The following is a 22,660-nucleotide window of genomic DNA, read 5'->3' as shown; positions in this document are numbered from 1 at the left end:
GGCCTAAAAGCTGACTGGGTCCTATGGTGGAGTGGGAGGCCATCCTTGAGAGTAGAGTGACCAGACCCCTGCCTTATGTTTCCAGAGGGTCCTGACTGTCCTGAACTTTAAACGGAGGTTTTCAATGGAAGTAGACTTGAGCCCTTCCTTTGTAACTAAAAAAGTGGGGGAATCTGCTGCCCTTAAATTCTTTCCCTTTTATAGTGGGTGGGACAACACTGTGTAGATCCTTAGCCTATTTAACTAAAAATATTAATTTAATAAAGCTCTTTCCCGGTGTGCACTGAAAACTATGGACACTAATTTAATTGAGTGATACTATTTGTCCTGTTGACCCGGACTTCTCTGGGAAGATGGGTATTTTTGCCCGTAAAGTAAAAAAAATACCTACACTGCCAGCCTCCCCAACATGGGCTTTTAAGTGGAGGGTGGGCAGGGGGTCTGAAATTCCCAAATTCTCCAGTCATCCCAATGTATGCTATCCAGCTTCCCCAACACAGACCAAAGTAAGGGGGGGGGGGGGAAATCCCCTGCTAAATTGCCCTGCGCCCTGTGCTTATTTTGAGCAAAGGTGCGGGTGAAATCATAAGTGTCCGATGCATTGTTACAAATCTGTAACCAGACTGCTCGCCTTTTAAGCGAGCAGGAAAATCGAAATTGTACAGCATTACAAATGTAAAGTGATTTTATGCATGGACCAGTGTTGATTTTAATTTGAAATTTGTAGAAAGAAAAGTATTGTAATTTTGTTTTTCCTAGCCCATCCGTGTGATTCACTTGTCATAAGAAGTTAATTGTGAGCCACAAAGAAGGTGGCGTGTGTAGTTTAGTGTGATTTCTATTACCTACAATTCAAATAAATACAAATATATTTCCTATACCCGGCCCGGTTCTTGGCTCACTGGGGGCACAGGGGGGGAGGTGGGGGTTTGACTGAGTCCTCAGTAAGCCCACTGCTAAAAAACAAACCAGTATTGCAGGGGCTCCTTGATTGGGGTGGGAACAAAATCCCTAGGTTAAGGAGGGACTCAATATAAAACAACGGGCCGGCCTAGCTGGCCACTGCTCAGTCTCTGCACCCATTTCCTGGTTCACAAAATGGCCTGTAGATTTACATAAGTTACCTGATCTGTAGCTGATCTAGGGAGGATCTTCCAGGGAGGCCCATCTCGTGGTTTACCCTTCTGTTTCGCTAGTTGCCTTTTTGTGTCCCAAGCAGCCTGTCCTAGGGAACTACTAATATAAACCCTGAAGCAGGGGTTTCTCCAGCCAGTAACGGTGCCGGGACCATGGTAAGGGGCCTGTCTTTGCGTTAGCTTTTAACTTGGACCCCCAGCCTGTAACTCAGAGGCAAAGCCCTCCGTCTTGCGGCTTATTGCTCAGTTTGCTATCAGCAATTTGGTATACTTAATGTATACCTTATATTTGGCTTTGTTGGGAGCAACGCAGATATGGAACAAAATAAATGTTGATAGTTAAAATTTGCCCTACGTTTTTTCTTTTCTTCCTAAGCTAGGTTGAAAAAGATGTATTGTGCAGATCTACACTTGTTCCGGTCCCCACCCCCACTCCCTTTGGAAAACCCACCAATTGGTGGAATATTTAGTTATCCGAAAATGTGCCATCACAAGCCAGATGACGGCAAAGCTCGCTTTTAGGTCTCAAAAATACATAACCTGTCCAGGAATCACCCAGTGGTGTCACTCCTTTGTGACACGGTACCAATTTCTGTGGCAAGAACATGGTTTTGGCAAAATATATAGCCTCTATTTCAGCATTCAGATTCTGTTTTCTGTATTTATACAACAGCTTACTTGTAGGTTTTAAAAATCCATATCTCTCGTGTCATAAGCCTGTTGCTTTGGCCGCGGCAACTGCCAGATTACAGCTTGCCTTCTGTGGTTTTCCGTCTTGTCTGTGGTGCACTGCACGTGTGCTCTATCGGCTGCACTATTCTGCCAGAGACACCCCTGCCATTGCTAAAAGCAAAATAAGCAATAGCTTGAAGGGGCTGTATTTTTATTTTTGGATAGTAAGCCATTAGGACATTATTTCAATTAAAGTGTCTTTTGTAGCAATCTTAATTTCTAATTAGCACTAGTCGTATTAGTCATAATAAACACATTACCATTGTTTTACTGAGCAAAGCACATCGTCAAACCCTACAGTAATTATATACCTTATTTTCTAATAGAGGGTTATCGTTATAAAATGCAGAGTCTGGTACACTCCTATTGTACGTTTGCAAAATGATCCCCATGACAATGGCGAAAAGGACAAATGGGACCAATGAGGTTTCCTAGTTGCTTAATGATATTGAACATTTGGGGGAGAATAAAAATGACCACTGATTTTTGTTGAAGAATATGGCTCTGACAAAATGGTTATATTTGTTCCCCATTGGTAGCTCCTGATGACTGGTTACTACTGGATATCCAGGAGCTGCATGTAGCTCCTGCTTATCCAATCGTAATATTTATTTGCATTTGTATCACGCAACCTGCAGCCAGGGACATGGAGGCGCTGTTACAAGAAAATGTAAGTGGTTTGACATGCATGTTAAAGCGCCCTTAGGCTTCTTAGTTACAAATTACATGACATACAGAATGAAAAACGTGACTGGCAAAGAAAGAGTAACAGTATGGTAGTACTACCTTAGAAAGGTGGTACTAGGTTTTACAGCTTTCAGTTAAAGAGCTTAGTTTTGATGGCTTTGCGGAAACCTTGGTGGGATTCGATCTGTCTTAGGTGGGAAGGGAGTGCGTTACAATGTGTGATGGCCAATGTAGGAAAGCTGGAGCTGCCTGCACAGGCTTTACAGATTTTTGGCATGAGAATCGTATTGGAATAGCCTTCTCTGAGAGGCCTCAAGGCAGTATGCCTTGTGATTCTCTGCGATCGGTATGGGGGTGCGAGCTCATGGAGGCATTTGTGGGTGATGGCAAGGGTTTTAAAGACAATTCTTTCTTTGACTAGGAGCCAGTGAACCTGTCTTCTCAATCAAGAGTTGTGGTCTCTTCTAGAAGTTCCTGTGGCTGCCCTGAGTGCGTTATTTTGCACCAGCTGGAGTTTGTTGAGGTTTTTTTGGGACGTTCCTATGAGGAGATCATTGCATTAATCAAGCCTTTAGCCGATTATAGCCTTGGCAATGGTAAGGCTGTTCTGACGAGATAAGAAAGGTCTGGCTGCGTTGAGCACTTGGTGTAGTACGCAGAAGATGAGGCAATGGCATTGACCTGTCTGTCCATGGTCAAGTCGGCGTCCAGGTAGGCTCCTAGGGTCTTGACATTGTTGGAGACTGATAGGAATGTTATCAATGGAGAAGGATGAGTACTGCTTATCGAGGTTGCCCAGAGTGGGGGGTGACCCTATGAGCAGGAGCGCAGTTTTTTTTGCTATTGAGGCAGAGCTAGTTGTCTGCCATCCAGGATTGGATGGTGGAGTAGATGGTGCGTAGTGTGTTGAGATTTGCATTATAGTCCCCCCACCCCCCGTGAGTGGAATAAGCACCTGCGTGTCATCAGCATAGTTTGTATATGAGATGTGCATGGCTTCAAGGATGCTGAACAAGGGTCTTGTAAAAAGGTTGTAGAGGGTAGGTGCAATGCACGATCCCTGTGGGACGCCACATTTGATGTGGCTAGTGGGTGGCACAGGCAGAGAATACTTCCATAACTCTCTGCTGGAGAAAGGAGGTGATCCAATCATATGCCTTTGGGGATATGTTGGCCTCAGTAGCTAAATGGCGACAGTGTTGTGATCGACCAAAGCAAAGGCTGCTGACAGGTCTAGGAGCAGAAGGAGCGCAGGTTTGCCTGTGTCTGATATCATCCATTTGGTTCTTTAGGTCTAAGAGGGCCGGCTCAGTGCCATGACGTGGGCGGAAGCCAGATTGCCGCAGGCCAAGAAGACGATTCTCTTCCAAAAATTCTTGGACTTGCAGGTAGGCTGCTTTGTCGAATCTTTTGTAAAAATGGGAAATGGGACGGTGGTGATGGGCCGTTGGGTCAAGGGAAGGTTTCTTGAGTGGGCGAACCCATGCTTCCTTGAGACCAGATGGAACGTGTCCAGACTGGACGGATGAATTAATGAATGCAGTAAGGAAAGGCGCTAGGATTTGTGCCGAGTCTTTGAGTTGGACAGGACAAGCGTCTCCTTTGCAGTTTGGGTGTTTGATAGATTTGAGCAGGGGGATTACTTCCAACACGGTCATATCTCTAAAATGGAAGGGTGGGGAGGATTTAGTCATGGGAGATTTAGGCGTAACCTTATGTAGGTTAGCTATGAGGTTATTCAGAGCTTTTTGGTGGTTGCGGATTTTGGTTTGGAGTGAGTTAAGTTTGTCTAGCATGGCTGACTGAATGCTGTTGCACCAATTCTCATCTTTAAGGAGAGGGGAAGGTGGCGCGGAGGGCTTTTCTAGTTCCCTGAAGATGGGGAATTCTTTGGAGCCTTATTTGGCGTCATTAATCCTTGAGTTGAACGATGAGGATTTGGCTAAAGTGAGGTTGGCTTTGTAAGAAATGGAGATGGCTTTGAAGGCATTCCTTGTGGCTTCTGAGGGGTTAGCTTTCCAGGCGGAGATTTCAGCCCTCTTCCGTGAGCGTTGGTCAAGCAGTTCTTTTGAGAACCAAGTATTAGAATGTTTAATTCTTTTGGCTTTTTTTAGGGTAAGTGGAGCTATGGCGTCAACTGCTTGGGTCACAATTTCTTTAAAGGTGTTGGCTAGGGTTTCTGGACCTTTGGAGAAGGGGGCTTGAAGGTCTGGCACCTGTAGGAGGTGCTAGGTTTTGGGCAGTGAGTTCCTTGCGAGTCCTGAGGGGAGGGAGGTGATGGGTCCAGGAGGTCCTTTTTTAGTATCGATGTTGAATTGAAGATCGTGGTGATGAGACCAGGGGATGGGGCTGTTAGCGATGATTTGGATGGAACAGTTATGTTGGCTGATCCAATCGAGGGTGCGTCTTTTGACGTGGGTAGGGTCTGTGATCGATTGCGTGAAGCCCAGGGTAGAGAGGGCCTTCAGGGATCTGGCGTGGGAGTCCTTTGGGTCGTCGAGCCCTAGGTTTAGATCGCCCAATAGGATGACTTGTGAAGTCTTTTTAATATTGTTGGACAGTGAGTGGATGAAGGCGTCCTGAAAGTCTATAGTAGGACCAGGAGGTCTGTAGACAATATGCATGTTAATAGACTACCTCCCATTAAAAATTAATGTCTCCCACAATTGCACTGAGTTGTGGACCAGTTTCCCTTCCACTTCTCTAATGGCTAAAGTTTCCCGGGCAATGAGGGCTACACACATTTCTGAAAATGGTGTACCCTTTTGTAAGGGCGAGAGATAGTGCTGGGCCTGAGCTTTCAGGAAGCCAAGTTTCTTTGATTATTAGGAGGTCGAGGTTGTCATTGATGAGGTCATTAATGTCTAATGCACAGGCAGGTAGTGAACGGGCATTAACTAAGGCACACCTGAGGGTCCTGTTGGTCTTAGAGTGTGGATGCATCAGGCATAGGGGTATCCGAAGGCTTAGTCATGGTAAACAGTGCAGCATCAGTAATAGGCAACACATCAACAGGCATAGGGGCCATGGAGGGCTTAGGCATGGTAGGTAGACAGTGCAACATCAGTAATGGGCAACACATCAACAGGCATAGGGGCCATGGAGGGCTTAGGCATGGTAGGTAGACAGTGCAACATCAGTAATGGGCAACACATCAACAGGCATAGGGGCCACAGGGGCTTTGGGCGTAGTATGCAATACATTCTGACTAATGGGCATAGGGGCCACAGGGGGCTCAGGTGCTAGGTGCATGAAGGTCCCAATGTCTTTGTTCCTTGTATTCACATTTGCTTAGGGCTCTGAGTGATGTGGTGTGAGAGGCCGGGTCTCACTGCAAAATTGAATGACAGGTGGGCATGGTGAGAATGGGGCGCATCTGTGACTTAGCCTTAGGTTTCAATAGGGCAGGCTGGGAACTAAGTGGCACTGCAAATAGAGGCGGGTGCACGACCACAGCCATGCATTTCTGTCGCATACAAAGAGAGGAAGTGGTTTCCCTGGTTGGGGGCGCATATCTGACACGGTAGCTTTAGGTGCCTTAACTTGATAGTGTTTGGCAGCGCCTCCTGCGCCGTCGAGCAGCGGAGAGCTGCAGAGAGGGAGAAAGGCCTTTTCCAACGGCCTTCTCCTTGCGGCATCGCCTTCCGGTCTCCTCCATATAAACCAGGAGGGGGGGAGCCCTGCACCTTATGTTTATCCCGTGCATTGTGATCAAAGATTTATGGTTTGCAATCCGATCTATGAACCAGTCACTGAAGCTCATAATATATGCTGGTATACTTGATACTGCTCTAGAAGAGGCCCAATGTTAGCCTATTATCAAATTTAGAAGGTATAGAGCAAGACTATTAGGGTAGCCTGTTTATTGCGCTAGAAAATCCTATGAGACTAGATCCTGTGGCAGACTGGCTTCCACGCTTAGACGCATACGATAGCTGGTCTATTTGTGCTTAGGCTAGCCTGTCTATAGTGCCTATAATTCGCATATGATGGTAGCTTGTCTTCACACAGACGCCTGTATCAGTCAGCGAGTTCAAAGAGCAACTCCACCGGAGCTTACGGTATGTATAAAACACTTCGGTGGACATCTGCCGCATGCATGGCTATCCATCCACACTCTTTAGAATGCAGCTACGACTATGACCAATTCGGTCTAGCGTGACACGCAACGGCTTCGAACTTGCACCAGACTTGCCTCAACACCTCTGCCATTAGGATACAGCGACAACCTATGACCATTTTTGGTCTAGCTAGGCACACATCGATTCTCTTGTACTAGCGCACTGTCATAGCCTCCCTCCGCACACATCCACGTGCCTGACCTCTTGGGTTGCTTACTGGAGCCTAGCCAGCCCATCCAATTCCTAAACTTGGCCAAATGCACACACACGTTAAGCTTTTTTTTACTGAGAATTTCCTGAGAAGTGGAGGACTGGATTCTAAGTTTGTACCGGCATGATAAAGAGCTCAGTTGAAATCCTGGAAACATGGTCCAGCGCTAGTGGCACTCGATCTACACTTTGATAAAAAACTAATGGCTTGACTTTTCCATTTTTATTTAGTATAATATAGCCATCTAAAGATGTTTTATACGCAAGATTGATAGATCACATAACATCGTGGGGAAAAAAGTAAATCATAACGGTGTCATTCATTCTTCAAAAAAGAAAACGGATAAAACATGCACTGCAACTCAATATAATCTATTGCTTCTGCAGTAATTGTCATCACAACCCTCCTTTCATAATAGTGATTTAATATAGAGCCATGATCTAGTAAATTGGTATATGGTTGCCCATCAAGTATTCTACCCATACACATTTGTCCCCTGCTCTCGCAAACTCTCTAGAGCACATCTTGCCGGATGGGGTGAAATGACGAAGTATACACGAGTGCCAGTTGCCCGTTTGTTTTCTTTGCATGTGTCCACCTTCAGATGGTGCAGAGTCTGCACGAAATGTGGAGCTCTTTTGCCAAACTGCAGGTTGATTGTATCATCACAACCATGCCAGTGTGCAGCCAGTATAGTTCCTTCACAATGCAAGTAATATCAGCGTAAAGTGCACTTGCAGATGGGCTTCAGCATCGAGGATGCTTTTCGTGGTTTCCAAGGCAGATAGGAATGTCTATACACATGGCAGTGACTCGATCCATTTGCAATGGAACAGCAATTGGAGGGGTGAGATGAAGTTGTATTCTGGAGGTGAGGTTTAGTTTATACATGGCAGAGGTGGATTCTTGGCAATGAGGGTTTGAAGACGGCGTAGCTATCAATTTAGAAGCCATCAAATGCATACAACGATCTATCTAGTGTACTCAACAGTACATGTGCTCACCAGTTGCTACATTTACTGGATGGCTTTAGTGATACCCACTGGCAACAACTAGTTCCTATAGTCCCCACATTTTATACGCCCATGCTGGGAAGTTCGACATTAATCATACGCCTGATATTGTGGACCTATGCATTCAGTGCTCGTGGATTTGTGTACTCTGGGATGATACAAGACCTTCGTGGTGATGCATGAACTGCAACATCAGCTGTGGCAGGCCTCCTAACCTGCACTCTCCACTGGCTAGTGACGATGGCTTCTTGGTGAGTAACAAATGGTCTGTGTGTATGTGAGGAACGTGGGAGCGAGTGACTTTATGCCTGATTTGTATCTTTCAATTAGAAAATATTACGACAGAGCTGGGGAGTAGAATGAAGGTCTTACTTTTCTTTGTGATCAGGCAGATGAGCGCCTATAACTGTCTTGGTTCCTGCATTGGCCCAGTGCACCAATTTATTTCCTATGTGTTTGTCTATTTTGTGATTGGCTACAATGTAGGAAGGCTATTATTGCAGACTACTAGGCCCGCCTCAAATGTATACTGTGGATTATGAACATTTGAATTATTTCTCTGTTGTGCATCTAGTAGTGGTAAAATATTTGGTTTTAACTTCCATTTACCTCAATTTCATGAAATATCATTTTTTGAAGACTGTTCCTAGTTTCTCGTATAATTGTGTGGTTGGGGGGGGGGGGGGGCAGATGCCTAAAAGATTGATTAAAACATTTTGTTCCCCAGAGCTGTGGGGTTTGTCCCGTGAATGTGTTTGAAGCCTGCTCTCGATTGCTCGTGCAACCAATGGTTCAGCGGATCTGCAACATCGGGCGGACTCCTACTAGACCAGACTCGTTCACCCTTGCATTCACCTGACATGTTCATCTATGCATTAACATCCAACATGTTTCAGTCCAGTATGGAACAGTGATTTGTACATGAAATGGTTACACCTATATCCATAAACCAAATTTGCATTCTTCCTATGGAGATCTGACGAGGAATTAATCAGATATGTAATGACCAACCTGTAGTTCTCTAGAGCAGGAAACTATTCCAGGAAAAACATGCTTCCAGACGAACTATTAATCCTAATGGATTTATCTCTATCCTTGCTGACTATAGGGGGGGCGTGGCCGACCGCCATGTGAGAAAGCCGCGCTTCGTAGCAGCTCCGTTGATGCGCTCATCATTTTGCCCACAACCTGCATCCACCTTAAATGAAACTACACCTGCGACCCGAAGATCGCTTCGGTACAGTCGGCTGACCTTCCGACGGTGTTTTGGGGCCGGTGCGTGGCCTCACCGAGGAGAAACGCCGTGGTGTAGGAGGAAAGCGCACGACTCAAAATGGCGACCGCTTGCTGACCGCGGAAGAGACGAGCGCCGGATCGCGCCCAACACAGAGCGGAAAAGGAGGCTCGCCTCGGACTCCGGCTACCAGGGGGAATTGGCCCAGTCGACCGACGGCCGGAGACTGCATCTGCCCCGTGCGCCTCCCCTGCGGTAGAGGCGCACAACGAAGGGCTCAGACCCGGTAACAGCGCTACGAGGTACGGAGTGGGAACAGGGCTGGGGGGACATTCGGCTCGTCGACCGAACCTGCTGCATCATCCCTGAGAGAGGTTGCACTCTACCACCGGCCCTATTGGAGGCCGGGGCGCTCCGGAAGCAAGGGTTTGCCGAGATCATAATCCTCGCCCCCCAGCACCCCAACCCGCCGGCGCCCCCCATTCCAAGCCCGCCCGCACAAGAGATGTCCGCAAAAGGCCCCAGGAACAAGCACAAGCAGACAACCATGGAGGCGTTCGCAGCCACTGGCGCCCTCAAACCAGATGCCGCCTCGACGACCTCGGAGGTAGGACCCTCTGAACCCACGAACTCGCAACTACTGGAAGCCATTACGGCGCTCCAAAAAACCATGGAGGGCAAGATAGATGCCATGGCCATCGACTTAAACCTACTCAGACAAGATGTGCGCTCCATTGCGGGCAGAACGGAGGCATTGGAGTCCCAGGTTAAAGAAAATACTGACGCCAAAACTCGCCTCTTAAGAGAGGTAGATGCCCTAGCCCAGAAAGTCAAGAACCTCGAAGACAGGGCGGACGAGGCGGAAGGACGGGCACGCCGCAATAACATAAGAATTATCGGATTGCCGGAGGGGACGGAAGGGAACGACCCCACGAACTTTGTCGAAAATCTGCTGCTGCAAGAGGTCGGTGCCGGCAAATTGTCTCAGGGGTTCACCATCGAGAGGGCGCACAGATCCCTCACTAAGCGCCCACCACCGGGGAACCCGCCAAGGCCGATAATAGCTAAAGTCCTCAATTACAAAGACAGAGAGACTATCCTGGCCCACGCACGGAATGGGGGCCACATTGAGTCTGGCTCCGCCAAAATCGCAATCTACCCGGACTATACCCTCCAAGTCCAAAGGAGCAGAGCCCAATTCGCCCACATCAAGGCCAGATTGAAAAATGCGGGCTTGCGATACATGCTACTATACCCGGCCAGACTTAAGATCATCCATAACAATCGAACGCACCTCTTCGAATCACCGACAGATATAAATGAATGGATGGACAGGGAGCAGATCCCTGACATAGAAGGAAGGCAACGGAAAACAAGAGAAAACGGCACCCCCAAGGAAGCCTAATGAAACCACTTTATCGGGACGTATGCGAAGTAATCTCACCTTGCAGATTGTGGCACCATCGAGTGTCTTGGAGCTGACCGAATGGCACCGCTTGGTATCGGACACTACCAAGGGGATTGGCCCGCACCCCCGAATCTCTTTGGGTATCTAACCCGCCCGTAGGGCACCAGAGGACCGTAGGTCTAATGGAGCAGAAACGGGGATGTCAGGATGGGGGGAACCCCGTTAGACTAGTTCTGTTATTGGCTAACGCCAAGTTCACTGTTTGCAGGGTCGGGAAATTGCCCGTTAGCATCCCGTCCCAGTTAGTTAATGGGAAAGTCCGGAACCACCTTGACCACCACACATCACCACTTCAAACTAGTATTGTTAAGTGCCACCGCCAGAGCAGGCCACTGAACCATACACTGATAGGCCGGGGGGCGACACCACAGGGCAGCCCACCCACGTCCTCACACTCACGCTACACCCATGACTAACGTTGTTAAAGTCATGTCATGGAACGTTAGGGGCCTGAACAGCTACATCAAACAACACAGGGTCCACACCTTCCTCAAACGCCACAAGATAGGAATCGCCCTATTGCAGGAAACCCACCTGAATGCACAGAAACTTGCGGCACTGGCTAAGAGATGGAGAGGAACCCTGATAGGCACCACGTACTCTAACTATGCACGGGGAGTCCTGATATGGATTGCCCCCACCATTCCCGTCAACCTCGCATGCACCCACATCGATAACGAAGGTAGGATGGCCTTGCTCAGAGGCACCATAGACGGCAGAGAATTCTGCCTAGTAAACACCTATGCCCCCAACCATGATGCGACGGTCTTCTTCCGCTCCTTATACACCCGGCTTAGCCCGGACAGAGACGGCACGCTCATATGGGGTGGCGATCATAACTGCACCCTTGACCCGCGTATGGACAGATCGGATAACAAACATACCCGCCCCTCCCCTCCCGCTAAAATACTGAAAGCCCTCTTACATCAATACGCCCTGCTAGACCTCTGGAGGACTCAGCACCCGGAAGAAAGAGGCTACTCCTTTTACTCACCCCCTCACGCGGTCTACACTAGAATCGACAGCCTACTGGTGAGCGAGGAACACTTAGACACATTTGTAGACACGCAATACCTCGCTAGAGTGCTGTCTGATCACTCCCCCATAGTAACCTCCTGGACATTAACGGCACCGCGACCCCCCATACCCACATGGAGACTCAGAGGCGAAGCACTGTTAGACAAGGCTTTCCAAGAACAGATTAGGCAATGCACGGCGAACTATTGGCTGACAAATAAGGACAGTGTCCAACATGTCAGCACGGCATGGGAAGCTTACAAAGTAGTGATTAGGGTGGAGGCGATAGCCACTATAGGGGGGGCCCAAAAGTCTATCACAGCTAAGTTGGCTATTGCTGAAAACGAGCTGCAGCAACTAGAATCTTTGGCCTCCTCAGACCCAGCCCACGTACATAGCATAATCGAACTAAAGAAGGCCTGTCTACAACATTGGGAGGCCCTCGGGAAACTCAGCTACACGAAATACATCGAAAGAAACCACGCCCTCGGTGACAAACCGGGCAAGCTACTAGCGTGGCTCTGCAAGCGGGAAACCCCTAGAATACCTATCTGCCACATGCGCGATGATGAAGGCGTAGACACGTACTCACAAGCAACCATAAACCATATATTCACGAAGTACTATCAGGCCCTCTACACCGACCCCTCACAGCCAACAGACACTGAAATAGGGGATGTATTGGACATCATTGATTTACCACACCTCGAGGAACACGCGGCTGAATCCCTGGAAGGGCCAATAACCCCCGACGAGGTCGCAGTGATCATTAGAACGCTCCCCGCAGGGAAAACCCCAGGTCCGGATGGGCTCCCGGGCGAGTTCTATAAGGCCTACGAAGCCGAACTAGCCCCACTACTTGCCCAAGTCTTCAACGAGGCATACGACACAGGCCGACTACCCAGCACCATGAGAGAGGCAACCATCATACCCCTCTTGAAACCTGATAAAGATGGCGCAGAGTGCGGCTCGTACAGGCCGCTATCCCTACTGAACACAGATAGCAAGATTCTCGCAGCAATCCTGGCCATGAGGTTACGCAGAGTCATCCCGTCCCTGATCCACCAAGACCAGACAGCATATGTGCCCGGTAGAACCATTACGGAAAACCTACGCAGACTGCACCATGTTATCCACAGCACTGAAGGCAGACGGACACAATGTGCAGTAGCATCCCTTGACGCCTCTAAAGCATTTGACTCAGTGCGCTGGAGATGGCTCCTGGCCACCATGTCTAAGATGGGAATAGGGCTCAGCTACATAAAATGGGTCACACTCCTTTACACCAATCCAGAGGCCAGAGTACGCACCAACAGCACCTTCTCACACAAATGGGAGCTTTCTCGAGGAACTAGGCAGGGATGCCCCCTATCACCCATGCTGTATATTATAGCTATAGAACCCGTGGCAGCATATGTGAGACAGGAATACGGGGATGGAGGCATACTAGTAGATGGGGTGAACCATGTGATTTCCATGTACGCCGACGATATGCTCCTCTATCTAACAAACCCCACACACATACTGCCCTACATACTGGAAACCTTAGATAGATTTCACAGATACACGGGGATCCAGATCAACCGGGACAAATCATGCCTATTCCCCCTCGCCGCCTTGAGCGGGAAAATGGCCGGTCAGCTCCCCGATCTTGCCCTAAACTGGGAACCCTCCTCCTTCAAATACCTGGGCATCAGAGTGCACAGAGACCCCAAGACTGAGCACGTACTGAACACAGTGAGGGCAAAGGAAGGCCTGGCAAGGTCAATGGAGTTCTGGAGCAGGCTGCCGCTATCGGTAGCGGGCAGGGTGGGCCTGCTGAAAATGGTGGCGCTTCCCAGACTGCTGTATTTCTTCACCAACGTACCACACAACATACCACGACAATTTTTCAACGAACTACACAGACTGTGCAGAACATTCTTGTGGCAGGATGGCAGGCGTAGGGTCGCCCTCGAAACGATGCAGAGACCGTATGACAAGGGGGGCCTCAGAGTGCCCAACTTCGAACTGTATTACCTGGCCGGACAATTGAAGCACGTGATACAATGGATGGCCGACGAGGCCACTACGGACACTCGCTTGCTACAGCCGCAAGTCCCGCAATTGCTCCTCAGGGACCTGCTATGGTCTGAACCCAAGTCTAAACAACCTCACTCATACCTGATTCTCTTGGGCGTCCAAATCTGGCGGAGGGCCTGCAAGGCTGCACTGATCCCTGACCCCTACTCTCCTCAGATCCCTATAGCCGCCATCATGGCCAACAGACCGGGAAGCCATAGGATAATAAGAGACACTTGGGAACCTTGCGGCGTAGCTACCCTGGGCGACCTGGCGGATGATCAGGGAATCTTAACCTTCGCGGAGTTACAAAAAGTCTCTGGTATCCACACGGGACAGTTCTTACTCCACAATGCAGTGATTAGGAAACTGGTGACCCGCTGGCCACCAACGGATCCGTTAAACACTGGTCACGAACACATTGAGGACCTGCTCGGGGCGGCCGAGGGTGGCCATGAGACCTCAAGAATATATGACACACTGCTAGACAGCGTCACCCAACGAAACCTCCAGTGTAAGGCGGCGTGGGAACAGGAACTAGGATCACAATTCGAAGACAATGAATGGGGGGCCATAATGGGATACCACAGGAAAGTATCCAGGAACGCCAGGTTCCAACTCATCCAATTCTACATTACGAATAGAGCGTATCTCACACCAGACGTCATCTCCAGATTTAGTGGAGCTGTGACCACTGGGTGCCCCAAATGCAACGAAGCCCACGCGGCGATGATACATATGTTTTGGGGATGCCCCGCCATTCAGTCTTTCTGGGCCCAGGTCAAAGCCAAGGTGGCCGAGGCGAACATCACCCTAGAAGTTCATACGCCAAAAGCATGCATCCTCGGCATATACCCCAGAAGCAAGAAGAACAGACCACTCAATAAACTAAAAGACCTAATGTATATACTGGCGAAGAGACGCATTGCAATGAATTGGAAGCGCCCGCGGGCCCCCTGCTTGTTGACTTGGTGGCAAGACCTCCGCAAATGGACGAACGCAGAGACAGCGGTCTGGGAGATGGCGCAGTGCCAACAAAGGCAGGACACCTCAGACGACCTACTACAATGGGTGGAGCTAACGGTTACGCTGTTCAGCCCCAACATGGGAAGCTCCTCTGGCGATGACACAGATGACCCACAACAATCACGTGGATGAACTGGTGGTGTAACACGTTTGGGCCCGGACAAGTTGGGATAGGGAGGGGGGAGGGTGGGATGGGTGTGATTGCACTTTGTTTTTTGTGTATGTTCACGTTGATGACACAATGAAAATAATAAAACAGATTAAAAAAAAAAAAAAAAAATCCTTGCTGACTATAGAAGCTGAGCAATGACGTATAGTACAATTGATATCCTATTGATTTCTTTACCAGGCGGAATGCCAGCCACTGAGCTGGACCTGTTGGAGCGGGAACGACTTCAACACACCACCCACAGTGCTTCCTCAGACCCAGACATGGAGTCCAAGACCACGGCTAACACCATTTTAGCTTCTGTCAAAGAGCAGGTAATGGTTATTTATTTAATAGAATGAACACAGTTGTGCAATGCTAAACTCGCATACATGCAGAAATCTTGGGCAGAATTCATTCTATATCCGGATAAAGATCTGTGGGCCATCGTAGAGCCTCCGCCCATCTCCACTCCAGCCATCTGTATATATTGAAACACTTGTGTATATGCGCGTTATAAATTCCATATATATTCGCGAACTGCATACATCCATTAAAAATAAACTGATATAATGGAGGCCTGTGAGCAGAAAATGCCTTAGCTTGGTATTTAGCTGCAGTGAAATGAAAGGGCGAACTCGAAAGTGCATGTGGAATGGTACAGATGTCTCCTATGAGTGTGGGGGTGGCGATCCGATAAGAGCACAGGCCCCTGTTGCTGGTGTGATCACTAAGAGCCCAGGAATGCAGCCACCATAAAACATGGTGGGAGTCAAGCCAGAATGGGAAAGGATCTTTTAAAACAGTTGTGAGCTATTTCTCAGAAAAAGCATGCAGAACCTGCGTTAGAGCAACACGTCCAATGCTAGTTAAGGTCACTAGCTCTCTATAAATGTGTTTGAGGCTTGTGGAATCTGCTTAGATCACATGCTGTGCATAGGCCGACATCTAGTGGAAGCTGTGGAGTATTAGTTTGTTTTTCGACACTCGAAAATGGGCGTCGACACAGGGTGTGCCAGTAATACTATCCCTAGTGTGACGTCCACTGTACCCAAGATCCCTCGCCCGTCTAGGATCCTCAGATTGTTTTTTTCCGCCATACTGGTCCTAAGCATTTTGCGGAGTCCCCTGGCATTAGCCATACTTTTGCTAAAATAGCGATTTACATCCTTTCCCCATCCCAACGTCGAACTTCGACACTCGGCGCCGGCTTGGAGAAGAATTCGACCGTCGGCTGCTGCACAACGGATTTGGGCCTCGGCCCTGCAAGTAGGGAGAGTGGGGGGTTGGACATACTCTACACTCTTGGTATATAGGTACACCTTATACATTTCCTACACTTACCAGCCCGCTGCCTCAAGGTGCGTATGGAGGGTACCCCTTTTCAATTCTGCCCCAAGTGCAATCGCAAATATCCTTGGGTCGACAGGCACGCCACGTGCAATCTCTGCTTGCCGAGGGACCACCCCGAGACGAACTGCAGAGCGTGTAGTAGGTTTAAACCTAAGACACTTGAGGACCGTTCGACGAAGCGTTGGGCCCAACCACGCCATGCAGGCGGCCATGGCAGCGAGGACGCCTTCAGCGATGGCAGCAACGCCGTGCTTTCGGACGGCGAGGGCATTACGGCCCCCGGCGACACAAGCGCTTCACACACCACTCAAACAAAACACAAGTCCAACCGAGACTCGACGAAGTCGAGTTCTCAGAAAGAGGCACATACAGAACGGTCCGAATCGGTGTCCTCTGGGCGTTCTCGATCGAGATCGCCGCATGACTCCAGGCAATAATCCACTCTTGGCAAGAGTGCCTCGCTCCCTAAGCTAACAGAAGTTAAATCGTCAGAGGACGAAGACGACTTCCACCCCCAGGCCGCTCTCCAGGAGTCGGAGCCTGCAGACAAGGTCAGCACGGCCCCACGTTCGAAGGACAGGGACTCTACCCCGATCCTCGACGCCAGGCGTCGAAAACCTCCAGTGCCACAAAGGGACTCACGGGGAGGGGGGAAAACAGCAGAAGAAGCAGCCACTGCACTCTTCCACACCTGTGAAACACTCCACTCCTCCTAAAGAGACAGACAAGCCCAAGTCTGCTGCTATTTCTAAAACCAGCAAATCTACTCAGGATAAGTCTCCTAGACTTTCTGAGAGAGTCCTTCCCAGTTCCAAAGAATGGTCGAGTGATGACATAGATAGGGTCATGTCAAGGATGTCTTCTTTGGCAGACTTTTATGATAAAAATCCAGACTATTTCCTTTCATATAATCCACAAGGGGCTAGACCCTCAGGCTCTAATGATCCTATCCCCCGAGTAAGAAGCCCCGGTTTGAGACACCTATGAGGTCTGCGGATCCCTTTGACGTACAACCATACTCACGGCCATACTCACAGTATCAAGGAGAGACTTCCTTTTGTGAGGACCAAGAATTTGGCATGGTAGAAGAGCAAACCGGGACGGGCTACTATGGGGATGAGGAGGACCAGGAAGAGGAAGACCCTGAAACCTACAGAGTAGATTCCCCGGTAGAGAAAGAAGCCCCGGTTACCGACTCCCCTGTCGATAACCAACCCCTCATGAACGAGGTTCTCGCACGAGCAGCAGAACATTTCCATATTGACACCCATGGTGTCCAGGAAGAGAGGGACTTCGCCGAGGAGTTAGTGGGAGAAAGGAGGCCTGTTGCCCAGACCATCCCTATCCTTAAGTCTATTCAACGAAGAATAGACCCATCCCTGGTGAACCCGAACCTCACCAGAGCAGTCAATCCCAGAGTTGAAAAACTTTTCAGGGCATCCCAGTCTGACCCTCTCTATATAAGAGGACATCTGAAGCCAGACTCCCTGGTTGTCACTAACACTCGTGAGAGGGCTGGAACACCCTTGTCATCGTCCGAAGCTTCTCCAGACAAGGAGAGCAAAAAACTATATGGTTTCGGCAGGAAAGTAGCTTCAATATCCGCCTATCAGGTAAGGATTGCAAACTCCACCACCCTGTTGGCCAGCTACAACTGCCATCCGTGGGAAGAAGTCGCGGCACTCATAGCCTCTGCACTAGAACCCTTAAAGGGCCAGTTAGCACGATTTTCCGCAGAGGGTAGAGCCGTGTCTGGTTGCATTTTAAAAGCAACTTTTGACGCCACGGACAACGCAGGATGATTGATAGCAGAAGGTACTGTTATCAAGAGACATGCGTGGTTACGGCAGTCTGGTTTTAAGGCAGAAACCCAGGCATCATTGTTGGACAAACTGGTGGAAGCCGATCTGTTTGGTAAGGCGGTCGAGGACGCGCTGAAGAATGCTAAAGACTAATGAGACACAAGTCCCTTGGCCAGCTAACCAATAAACCCCCACCAGAGAGGGAATGGTAATTTTTGTCGCCCACGCGGCCAAAATTCCCAGAGAGTATCAAACTATTCCCAGGGGCAGGGTACACAGTGGAACGACAGCCAACAGTCTACCCAGGGTTATGGCAGGGGTAGTAGGAGAGGACGTGGTAAAGGCAGAGGCAGCCCCAGTAGAGGAGGCGGCACGCCTCCACCAAAGCAGTGACGCTCAGTTCAGGGTCCCTTCTGACGCAACCCCAGTAGGGGGACGCATTTCCAACTTCACCCAGGCTTGGGAAGGGATCACATCAGACAGATGGGTGCTGTCAACAGGATCTGCAGGGTACTGTATAGAACTACTGCAGCGTCCCCGGAACCATCCTCCACAACAGAGTACACTCTCTAGAACACCAGAAGATCCTCCTCGAGGAGATCGTCAATCTGCTAGCTAAGGACGCGATAGAACTCGTCCCGGGACACCAGGTAAACAAGGGTATTTATTCAACTTCCTTGTGCCAAAAAAAGATTTGACCATGCACCTAGTATTGGACTTACGGCCTGCCAACAAGTATGTCAAGCCCCAAAAGGTCCGAATGACTACGCTACAAGAAGTAATCCCCCTCCTAAAAAAGGGATTACATGGCAACCTTGGATATGAAAGATGCCTATTTTCATATTTCCATGTTCCCAGCGCACAGAAGGTACTTGCGCTTCACGGTGGACAGTCAGCACTACCAGTTCAAGGTACTGCCCTTCGGGATAGCTTCGGCACCAAGGGTATTCACCAAGGTACTAGCGGTGGCGGCTGCACACCTACGCAGGGAGGCAATCCCGGTGTACCCTTATCTGGACGACTGGCTCATAACAGGGGAAACTCCAGTAATTTGCAGAACAAACATTCAAAGGACTATCGACCTCCTCCACGAATTAGGCTTCTCAATCAACGAGAAAGTCAAGCCTGGTGCCAAGCACATCCAAACAGTTCCTAGGAGCAATCCTAGATACTCAAAGAGGGGTTGACATTTCCTTCAGAGGAAAGAATTCGGAATATACTACTGCAAATTCCGCAATATCAGTCCGGTCACCAAATAACGGTACGCAAAGCAATGCGTTTGCTGGGCATGATGGCGTCCTGTATTTACCTGGTCCCCCACGTGCGCATGCGCCCCATGCAGGAATGGTTGGCGAAACAGTGGTCTCAGGCAAGTGGTCAGTGGGACGATCTAGTGGTCGTTTCACCAACACTAGTACAAAGCCTTCACTGGTGGACGAGAGAGAATCTTGCACAGGGGAAACCCTTTTACGATCCCGAAGTACAGGCAGTAGTCACTACCGATGCATGTCTGACGGGGTGGGGCGCTCACCATCTCCACCACACAGCTCAGGGTCTCTGGTCTCCCTCAGCGGCCAAGAACCACATCAACTTGCTAGAGCTTCTGGCAGTATTCAGAGCGCTTCAAGCGTTCGAGCCCTAACTACTAAACCTGACAGTGCAAATCCAGACGGACAGCACGACAGTCATGTTCTACCTGAACAAGCAAGGAGGGACTAGTTCGCCAAATCTGTCCAAGCTTGCCCAGAAAATCTGGATATGGGCACTCAGACGGAACATCTTCCTGTCAGCACAACATGTTCCAGGGGAGCTCAATTCCCTAGCGGATGCTCTGAGCAGAGACTCCCTCCCAGAGGAACACGAATGGGTTCTACACAGAGGTCGTAGAAGATATCTTCTCTCAGTGGGGTTTCCCCACTATAGACTTATTTGCCACAAGTGAAAACAGACAATGCCCAGGATTTGCATCCAGGTTCCCCCAACCAGACTCCCAGGGGAACGCCCTGTGGATGAACTGGTCAGGGATGTTTGCGTACGCTTTTCCACCAACTCCTCATCAGGAAGGTGGTCAACAAGATGAACAGAGTTGATGACGCTCGTCCTAGTTGCTCCCATGTGGGCAAGACAACCGTGGTTCCCACACCTACGCAGGATGGCGGTGTGCAAGCCCATCAAACTTCCGGCCTGGTACAACCTACTGTCCCAGCACCAAGGTCAAACAGTGCATCAGCAACCCAACTCACTGAACCTGGCAGCATGGCTCCTGAGGTCATAGAGTTTGGACATCTCAATTTACCACAGAGGTGTATGGACATCCTAAAGGAATCTAGGAAACCAAACACAAGGCACTGCTACTTTGACAAGTGGAAGAGATTCGTTATCTGGTGCCAGAGTAGACAAATCAACCTAGTTGATTGCACTCCTTCCACTATTGTTACATACATGCTCCACCTGCTAGGTGCAGGATTGGTTTTTAACTCACTGAAAGTACACCTGGCAGCCCTGTCGGCATACACCACTTCCCATAACAAGGTCTCGTGGTGGAAAGTACCAGTAGTTAAAGCCTTCATGGAAGGAGTAAAGAGACTTCACCCTCCTATTTCAAACCCACCACCAGGGTGGAACCTTAATGTGGTGATATCTAAGCTCATGGGCCCCCCTTTAGAGCCCATGCATAAAAGCAGTCTCAAACACCTGACTTATAAAAGGGCCTTCTTAGTAGCTATTACTTCTATAAGAAGGGTCAGTGAAATTCAGGCTCTGTCAGTGCAGGATCCCTTCTTTACTGTCCATAAAGACAAACTGGTTTTATGCACACACCCTAGGTTCTCACCTAAGTTTATATCTAAATTCCACGTAAACCAGTCCATCGAGCTTCCGGCTCTCTTCCAGGACCCTCAAAGCTCGGCTGAGGTGAAACTACACACCCTAGATGTGCGTAGGGCGGTCCTCTACTATGTAAATAAAACCAGACCGCTAAGGAAAACAGATCAACTGTTTGACTCCATAGCTACAGGCAGAGAGGGGGGATCGGGTCTCTAAAGGTGCCATCTCGAAGTGGATTATTAACTGTATCCAGCTGTGTTACTCACTCTCTAAAAGAACTATGCCTTTCACGCCATGAGCCCACTCTACTAGAGGCATTGGGGCCACTCTGGCTTTCATTGCAAATGTACCCCTTGACACCATTTGCAAAGCAGCTACTTGGAGCTCTATTCACACTTTTACTCAGCATTACTGCATTGATGCCCATTCCAAGGCAGATACACAAGTGGGACAAGCGGTTCTAAGACATTTATTTGCTCATGACCCTTCTCACATCCCACTTCCTTCAGGTACTGCTCGCTAATCTATGCACAGCATGTGATCTAAGCAGATTCCACAAGCCTCAGAAGGGATGCATTACTCACCGTAATCGTATTTCTGATGCTTGTATCTGCTTGGATTCACATGCGACCTACCTTCCTCTCCTCTGAGAGAAGGTGCATGGTTGCTTGTAGTTTACCTTTCGATCTATCTGCTTGGATTATCTGTACTCGCGCTACTCCTCATGCTACCTCATGTCAGAAAAAATACAATCTGAGGATCCTAGACGCGTGAGGGATCTTGGGTACAGTGGACGTCACACTAGGGATAGTATTACTGGCACACCCTGTGTCGACGCCCATTTTCGAAAAACAAACTGTAATACTCTGCAGCTTCCACTAGATGTCGGCCTATGCACAGCATGTGAATCTAAGCAGATACAAGCATCAGAAATACGATTACGGATGAGTAATGTATCCCATACTGCTGCACATTTGGCTTTTATTATTTGTATTTAGACACTGGCTTGTACCCCAAACAAGTTGGTTGTCTTGTTACAGATCATTTTTAGCATTAAGAAAAGCACATTTTAGAATGTGGCTTTGCTGTCTCCATCCTAACATTGGCTCCCAAATCTAAAAATCGCTACAATCATGGGAAGGAGATTTGACTGCTTTCTGTCATAACAAAATGTAAGGCAGTATTGGCAAAAGCTGTATTTTTTGGCTGTCTATCATATGCCTGGCATGTTCGCCAAATGCGAAGGCAAAACCCTACAGATGCTGTTTTCAGATGCGAAGTGCAATCTTCAAATTCCCCAACAATGCCTGTGTTTACGTGTAAAGGAAGATGGTCCATTTCCCTTCCTTGCACAAGTTTGTGGAGAAAATATACGCATAAAGTGTTTGAAGGAAAAAGTCGCTAGGCCCCCAGGTCAATGATTTAATGAATTTACTAGTTCTGGAAGTTCTCAACGCGACCGTTTTTTCTAAAATAGCAAAGTCAGCGTGTCTGCAATTGATAAGTACTTACTGTTTCAAGATATGGGTAGTTAAAGTAGACAAACCTATTGCGGGTTTACATTAAGCTGTATCACCTTAACAATTTGCAGTGCAAAACATGGGGTGCTAATTAATTTCAGTTGAGTAGCATTGGTGGGGATTAGCTCATTTTTTCAAAGAAAATGCAGCTCATGCTTTCACCCTCCTCCTCCTCCTCCTGGTGCTCTTGATCCTTTCTTGGTTGCAACGAATTCAAGTGGAGATGGGGGGGGGGTGGTGGGGGGGTTGGTACTAGTGATTAGTGGTGAGCAGTAATCACAGACCGTCAGTAAGGTAATAGTGAA

General features: G+C 48.8%; 1 protein-coding gene across 13 annotated transcripts in view; it reads left to right on the top strand.

Annotated features, from left to right (window-relative positions):
* PKP4 (plakophilin 4) overlaps positions 1 to 22,660 on the top strand; it is a 1,672,883-nt gene that overhangs the window by 437,975 nt on the left and 1,212,248 nt on the right. For 5 of the 13 annotated variants that reach the window (XM_069616385.1, XM_069616384.1, XM_069616393.1 and 2 more), the window contains one exon: positions 15,056 to 15,189. The exons of the other annotated variants lie outside the window; for them this stretch is intronic. In XM_069616385.1, coding sequence (XP_069472486.1) covers positions 15,061 to 15,189 — 129 coding nt within the window. In that variant the 5' untranslated portion in view covers positions 15,056 to 15,060. The remainder of the gene's footprint in view (positions 1 to 15,055; positions 15,190 to 22,660) is intronic. 13 annotated transcript variants of the gene reach the window in all.

This window comes from Ambystoma mexicanum, chromosome 9 (genome assembly GCF_040938575.1).
Source record: "Ambystoma mexicanum isolate Mex_15411 chromosome 9, UKY_AmexF1_1, whole genome shotgun sequence".
Classification (NCBI taxonomy): domain Eukaryota; kingdom Metazoa; phylum Chordata; class Amphibia; order Caudata; family Ambystomatidae; genus Ambystoma; species Ambystoma mexicanum.
The sequence above is the reverse complement of the archived record's forward strand: the minus strand, read 5'-3'. Positions and strand labels throughout refer to the sequence as shown.